The sequence below is a fragment of the Austrofundulus limnaeus genome, unplaced genomic scaffold, assembly GCF_001266775.1.
Source record: "Austrofundulus limnaeus strain Quisiro unplaced genomic scaffold, Austrofundulus_limnaeus-1.0 Scaffold131, whole genome shotgun sequence".
Classification (NCBI taxonomy): Eukaryota; Metazoa; Chordata; class Actinopteri; order Cyprinodontiformes; family Rivulidae; genus Austrofundulus; species Austrofundulus limnaeus.
The window spans coordinates 1,052,987-1,060,658 of record NW_013952533.1 but is presented as its reverse complement, the minus strand read 5'-3'; the positions used below and the strand labels follow the sequence as shown (position 1 = coordinate 1,060,658).

The window sequence follows — 7,672 nt, the reverse complement described above, 5'->3', positions numbered from 1 at the left end:
GGTGAATGCCAGAAGTTCTCCTAAATCACTTGTACGCACAATTTAAGAACAAATCTGTGCGTACGAACGGCTTTTGCATGAGGCCCACTGATTCTAAATTACCCCTAGGTGTGAGCATTCGCTGGTTTCTGTCTCTATGGCCCTGTGATGGACTTGTGACCTGTCTAGTGTGTGTCCTGCTTCTCGAACAGGGACTGCTGGACACAGGAACCAGTTAGCTGTGACTAGGAAAAGATAAAGTGAGTAAAGCGGAYAGCTGGATTGGATTTTGGTTGAAGACGTGTGATTCCCAAAGATCCCCTCCACTTACTTGTTAAATGTAGCCTTAATGTGAAGAATTGGTAGCTCTTCAAACTTCATCCCATTCCATCTCAGTGGGCTGTCTTGACCAGGCAGAGGAGGAAAATATCTGAAAGATTCGAATTAAAACGAATAACTCATTATGGACACTGAAGTAAAACGATGTTTTTCAGTAATCTAAGCCAGAATTTAAGGGAAATTAATATTATCAWTATTAATTAAAATTTTAAGTCCAGAGGACGTTTTAATATAGACATAGTGTGTTAAATGTGCAGTTTGTCTGACGTGAAGCTCTTTGATTTTTCCTCCGACGCTTCTTCCTCCTGAAGTCTCACAGCGCTGCTCTGTARTGATCTCTGTAGAGGCATCCTTCCTCCCCCAACCCTAAACACACAACTGCTTTTAATAACTTTTTTAGATACATCTGCTAACTATGATTTAGGTTGTGTCATGTAAAATGTGGCACGTCAATACACTCCGTCCCTTAGCTGTTAGCTAACAGCTGTACGGATAACACTTACAGGGAAGTCCCATTTCCGTTTAGCGAGGCAGCTAGCTGTCGACAGACGGTACGGACGGAATTATGCAAAACACACCTGAAATTAAACATGCTTTATAGACTCATACAAAATGTACAGTTAAGTCTAAAGCAGTTTCGGAAACAAACGTGTTATTGTAGGAGACGCAAAGGCGCAGCACATTCAGACTGAACCACTAAGTAGAGAGGTTACTCGGCGCAAGGTCAAAAATTATTAACGTAAATGTGATGTGTTTGATATGCTTTTAAACTAAAGCAAGAATATCATTTTTAACAAAAATATATGCACGTATTTAGAGCGTATCTTAGTAAAATATTCTTTATTTTTTAAAACAAGAAAATGTTTCTCTCCCCTCTGCTTTTTACATAATGGAACGTTTGTTTTACCGCAATGAACTGTGGTAAATGTTGCGTTCAGGRGTGCCAAAATACTTCGAAAATATTACGATTTCACCGTGAGCGTTATCATGAAGCCTTAAAATATCCACCAGTGTACATAATGTTGCATGTAAGCCAAGTAATAATATTATATTTAATTTTTGTGAAATATTGAATTTATAAATTCCGCCTCCACAGTGGTTAATGTGAAGCGGCAGACATCCCATTTTATCGCGTACTCATTTTGAACGCAGCAGGAGAAGATGGCTGCGCCCTGTAGAAGGATGGCGAGTCGGACCTTGTGGAAGGTTTTATCTCATTTTAGCAGAACAGGCGTCAGGATTGAAGGATGTCGTCACTTTTCCATCACTCCCATTCGTGGACAGACTCTTCGGACCAAACCTGGGACGGAAAAAGCGAGTTCTCCTTGGGCTTTGATGGCAGCGGTGTATCTGCAGAGGCTCCCGGTTGTTTCGGCGGACTTCAGCCCGTTGGAGCAGCGCTTCAAAGACATGCTGCAGCAGGTGAAAAGCACATATAAATAACGCCAGAGGTCAAGCGACGATCAAATCCATTTATAAAGCACAGCAGTAATTACTTTTTATTTCCTCATCGACTGTATCAGCAATTTCTCACAGTAATGAAACAACATATTCATCGTACAACAGCCATGTTATGATTGTTAGTGAACAAATAAACTCTGCCTTGATAAACTCTTTATAAGAGTTGTTCTGTAGCGTTTGACACCTATGTTTGGTGGCCTTTTTCCAGTTATTTTCAGTAGTCATATAATTCTCATAATTTACATAATTTATTCCATTTTTTTACATTTATAGTAACAATTTTTCTTCTAAGGTCTCATCTGTTTGAACCTTTAAAAGTGACATCATGCTTTTAAATTCTTGTTTTTCACATTTAAATCATTCAKTTGGGGTCTATATAAAGTGGAACAGCGATGTTTTGATCTGAATTCCTCCATATTGTAACTCCATAAKCCCCTCTTTCACCCCTTTTCTGAGGTGTGTCACAGATCAACTGGTTTTGAGGCTGTCTCTTTAAATCCAAAGTAGGTAGGCGCWTCACACCCCGCCCCCAGCTTCCATGGTGGTCCATAGAAGGGTTAACGACTATATAGCGGTGCAGAAACTTTTTAATTTACAAATTATTAAACGATTTTGGAGCCAGAGTCTGACCCAGTGTGAGAGGAGAATGGAGACAACAAAACTGTAGTTGGTAAGTCCAGACCTTATTTGCAATTTCTTTGCAAATTCTGTGATGTAATAGTTCAGAAAACCTCAGAGAAAAATAGAGAAAAACTGAATGGGTTGAAAAACATGACCCAAACACAATATAAAGATATATACGCAGCACAGATAAAGATTAAATTAAACATCTGCTTTCCTAGAGATTCCTAGTACACAACAAAATGCATTTAATGACTAAAAAAGAGGATTTTGCAGGATGTGTCCCCTTTAAACAAGCACATTGTAAGCTTTCATAAAACCCTTTTTGCCTGTTTTAAAAATAATAAAATGGTACGCAATTTGCTGCAGTATAAATAAATGAACCATCAAATAAAGGAGCATTCAGAGAATTTATCTCATTAACATGATAATGTTCCTTATAAACCAAACTGTGATGATTTAAATTGTAGTTTTAGCATTCTGTTTGGCTAAAATCCCAGCACCTGCCGGGTTTTGGAGTAGACTTGCTTTCTGTCAGCTGATAACCCTCAGTAAAGTCTCTCAGTGTCCTGCAGACTGATGGAGATTCTTTCTATGTTATTTTCAGATGGAGCTGGAGAAAAGCCTGCTGTCGGACCATGAGGTGCGGCTGCTGGAGGACGCAGACAAAATGAGTCGGAAGCAGGCTGGTGACTATGACTTGGACGACGACGAAAGCGATGACGAGCAGGACATCATCTTGGCTCAGGACTTGGAAGACGCCTGGGAACAGAAGTTTCAGAACTTCCAGAAAGCACCGAGGGTCGTAGGTCAGTGCAGACAAATGTGATGTCACTGTGGGTAACATGAAGGTTCTTTATTGCATACTGTGTTTGCAATTGTGCCGGTGAATTTTCTGGTGTTATGTGTTCATTATTACCAGAAAAGAAGAATGAAATAAATCAGTCATGTGAGGAAATTATAAGGAGCTGCATTTCATTTTAAATTATCAGAGACTGAAAGGCTTTTTCATTTCTTCGACATTCAGAAAATCTATCTGCTCCAGATTTTTCTATTTGCATTTTCCTGTCTGTGACATTTGGAAAGCTGATGTGAATGTTTGCTCACACAAGGCCCTGTATGGTCTTTTCATCCTTCTCTGTTCCTCTGTGTTTTTACAGCCGACGTAGATAAAGACCTGACCTCTGTGGAGCGCTGCCTGGCCGACTCGCTGGTTCTTCTGGCCCAGCAGCAGATGGGTGGTGAGAAGCTGTGGCTGCTGCCTCAGGCTCCGTGGCAGGAGGGAGAAACGCTGCGACAGACGGCCGAGAAAGCCCTCGCCACTGTCACAGGTAATGCATGTTATCAAGACTAATGCAAAAACTTCCTGGGTACTGGATTCACCAATCTCATCTTTTTATTATTACATCCCTAAAGTAATTAAACAGTGCTAAATATACCTCTTTACTTACCGTTAGGGCTGGGCAATATGAGGAAAATCTTACATCCTGATATTTTTTGGCTGTATCACGATACCTCCAAAATCGATGAAAAAATTATTAAAAAATGATCCAAAAAATATGAATACTGAATCTGAACAAATGTAAGTGTTCTATTTTAACCATTTAATCATCAGTTTCTCACACAAGTTTTTTACAAATGGAATTATTACCACGGTCTTTTTGTTATCTACACCAGAGGTTCTCAAACTGGGGTCCCAGAACCTCCAGGGGTCCACGAGTGGTATCTTGGGGGTCCTCAAAAAATTTCTCTAAATTGTTAATATGGTTTTTATTTTTAAAAATGCATGGAGAACAATGAACTAATAAAACAAACATAATAAATGTAATTACATATATTCGCATGGCATTTAGGGGTTGAAATAACAACAAATTATCTTTTAAAACAGCATGGGGTTTATGAGGGGGTCCCTGGAATTTCTTTCACCCTTGTAAGAGGTCCCCAGACCCAAATGGCTTGAGAACCCCTGGTCTACACTCYAGATCAGGTGTGTCAAACTCAGGTCCTCCAGGGCCACTATCCTGCATGTTTTCCTTGTTTCTCTGCTCCAACACACCAGATTCAGWGAGTCAGTTACCTTTTTAAAGTCTGTAGAAGCCTGTTAATAATCCAGTCGTTCAAATCAGGTGTGGTTGAGCAGGGAAACAAGAAAAAAAAATGCTGGATAGTGGCCCCGAGAACCAGAGTTTGACACCTGTGCTCTATAGCTTTAATAAACTCAAAAATAAATGGACCATAGCTGCAAGAAAAGTACATCAAGCAGAAGAGAACAATAAACCATTGAAACTTAAAAAGGTGCTCATAACATAAAACGAAAAAAGTAAAATCAAAAAATGTGATGGCTTTAAAATACAAAAACAAAAGTAGAAACAGTGAAAATAAAATTGACTGACCCAGACAGTATATTTATATAATAGAAAAAATAACAAAAATACACAATTCAAAAAATAAAATTTTGGGCATAAAATAAATAAGTTAAAAATGTTTAATGTAAATGTTTCAAATAAAAAAACTGTAAAAATAAATTTGATAAAGTACAAATGAAAATATAGCATTTTTAAACTTTTGCAACCAGAAGCTGNACCAGAAGCTGCTCTTCATTTTAGTGACAAACAATAACAGTAACAACAGCTTTTTGACAAGTTTAAAATTTCTTTAAAATACATTCAAAATTTTTAAAAATAAACTACAAAAATTTATTTAAAGTGCAAATTAAAATATAGTTGTATCTGCAACTGTATTTGATAATGTTTTAAACTTAAAATATTGCTTGGTGAAAGCAGAAGCTGCACTTCATATTAGTGACAAACTTTGGTGTTTTTTGATGAATTACTTTCGTTTTTGCTTCTTCTTTTCAGTTAAAACAAGTTTCCATTCTCGGCAGGTTTCTGATGTTCTTCTTCTACATTTTAAAAAACGTTGTTAAACTAGTGGTGAGAAAGTGTATTGCACCTTATTTAAAATCAACGCGGTCCCACGGCCCTCTGTGGCCCAAAGTTAAAACTGTTGTTCTTTTGAGGCCCTCAAGGTGGCACTCGCGGCCCATGGGTTAAGAATATCTGCTTTAGGTTTCTTGGCTGCCATTTAGCAGCTCAAATCTTCAGGTTCCTTCACAGATTTACAGTAGCACTCAGGTCCAGAGGTGTGGCCATTCCACACTCTTAATGTGCTTCCTCCTCTTCCATTGCTTTGTGGCCTTGGGGGTATTTGGGGGGAATGTTTTAGGTTATTGTCAGGCTGGAAGAGCCACCCATGACTCATCATAACTGTACTGCCTGAGAGAAGAAGGTTCTCAGCTAAGGTTTTATGGTATGTGGTCTCGTCCATTGGCCCCTCAGTGCAGGACTCATCCTGTACCTTTAGCAGAAAAACAGTGAAAGACAAATGTTACCATCTTGTGTTGACCGTAGGAGTGGCTTTTTATGGGTCATACACTCAGCATTTCTCTTCCTCCAAATATGCAGGTTCTTGCTTGGAGCTCCAGATAAAGACCTGCTGGAGGTCATTTAAGCTTTTTTCCATTTCTGAATAGACTCCTCTCTCACCAGTCTTGTTGCTGATGGTCCTGGAGCCTTCTGCGGATCTCCTGTTTTCTCCCTGATAGGGATGTAAGTTAAAAACAGAAGCACATTATTATATTTTAACAGTTTAATGTGCCAGCAGTTCTGACTGGGGTAAATGGGATCAAATACTCGCAAATTATTTTCCAACTTTTATGCCAAGTTGATTTTTTCATATTTTTTTAATACTTTTTGGCAGATGTTCTGCCTTTATCTAAATGTTTTGGCAAAACTATCTTTGACCCTCACATTTAAAATATTTATTTCACCTGTAAAGAACATTATTAGCTTTAACTCCTGGGTACATTTACATTTTTAAGATGGGCTATCTTTGCTCTGTGAGTGGTTGTTGCTGCAGAGKAAAAGAGTTGCTCTGCCTCCGACACTGAAGAAGAGAATTTCTCTGATAGAAAAAGCAGAGCTGATAACGTTGGAGCTTATCAAGATCGTGGTATTTAATAATTTAGCCTCTGGGTTGAATGAAGGTTGGTAAACATTCCTAGCTGGGGTAGAGCTGAATAAAAACTTAGGAATGTACTTTCAAATTATTATGTTTTTCTTTCTAAAAGCAACACTTTCTTTTAAGCCAATTAAAAAAATACTTCAAAAGATAAAACTTAAGGCCTTATTATAATAATCTCTGTGGCAAATACAACATTGTTCTTTCAAATGTTAGCATGATATCATAGTTAGGATATTTTAGGCTTTAATATTTTATGTGCATTACACCAGATTTATTTGATAGGTGATTTGTACCKTTTAGTTCCCTGGCAGGTAAAAGATGCATCAGAATATAACACAATCAGAATCACAAAAGAATGAATTTAGGATTAAAAGAGCAACAATAATGCTACTGATGTAAATACAGTTTTTAAACTCTTTRTGTGATATAATACAGAACATTACAGTCCAGACTATAAACTGACCAAATATTCAGTGTTTGTTGTTGCAGTTAAAGCAGCCCTGCCATGAAAAACAAACCTGTCGAGTGAAGCATTTGACACAAAGGTTGAAATGTTGTTTTTTTTTCTTTTGGTTGCTTCTTCAAAAAGATGAGACAACTGTTTTTTTTTTTTTTACCCCGATACCCTTCTTGATGTAACCTGGGCTTGAACCTGCAGCCTCAGGATTACAAGTTGGAGACACTGACTGAGCGACCACAACCTGAGCACAAAGCCGTTTTCCTGCTCAGAGACGTTAAAGGCCACGGTTTGACTAAAGGGTCCAACATACTCGACCTGAAGCCGAACAGTCGGCGCGCTGCCATGTGGCTGCCAGGCGTTTGTTTTCGCACACACCTGTCACAGTTCATGAGACACACGGCACAAAGCTCCCGGGAAACMCCTCCTGCCGCTGCACACGTCACAACACAGACTCCTTCTCGTTTGAAGACCACCCTCAGAYATCTGCTGCTGCATGATATCTGTGTTCTGCATTTGTGAGCTTTTGGCCAAATGATTTTCTTTAAGTGTCTTAAAGAGTTTTATWGATGGACACACTTTCTGACTGCCTCAGATTTGTCCTCAAAACTTTCCATGGTGTTTAAATCACTTGTTCCTYGGCTATTTAAATCACCCACCCCCTCACCCCCCACCCTAACTCGTTGGTGGGGGTGAGTACCCACCTTGAATAATTGTAAGGGAAATTCTATGAACTGTTACAAACTTTCATTTTGAGAATGATAAAAAAAGACAACCGAGTTATACAGAATT

At 38.7% G+C, this 7,672-nt stretch overlaps 2 protein-coding genes across 2 annotated transcripts in view; one reads left to right on the top strand and one right to left on the bottom strand.

Annotated features, from left to right (window-relative positions):
* The window catches only part of mrps11 (mitochondrial ribosomal protein S11), a 6,753-nt gene extending 5,733 nt beyond the window's left edge, over window positions 1-1,020 (bottom strand). The window contains exons 1-3 of the mRNA XM_014015566.1: window positions 822-1,020; window positions 586-684; window positions 311-409 (exon numbers count right to left, since the gene is read on the bottom strand). Coding sequence (XP_013871020.1) covers window positions 311-409; window positions 586-684; window positions 822-910 — 287 coding nt within the window. The 5' untranslated portion in view covers window positions 911-1,020. The remainder of the gene's footprint in view (window positions 1-310; window positions 410-585; window positions 685-821) is intronic.
* Window positions 1,021-1,461: 441 nt separating this feature from the next.
* mrpl46 (mitochondrial ribosomal protein L46) overlaps window positions 1,462-7,672 on the top strand; it is an 8,346-nt gene continuing 2,135 nt past the window's right edge. The window contains exons 1-3 of the mRNA XM_014015565.1: window positions 1,462-1,740; window positions 3,008-3,209; window positions 3,561-3,731. Coding sequence (XP_013871019.1) covers window positions 1,480-1,740; window positions 3,008-3,209; window positions 3,561-3,731 — 634 coding nt within the window. The 5' untranslated portion in view covers window positions 1,462-1,479. The remainder of the gene's footprint in view (window positions 1,741-3,007; window positions 3,210-3,560; window positions 3,732-7,672) is intronic.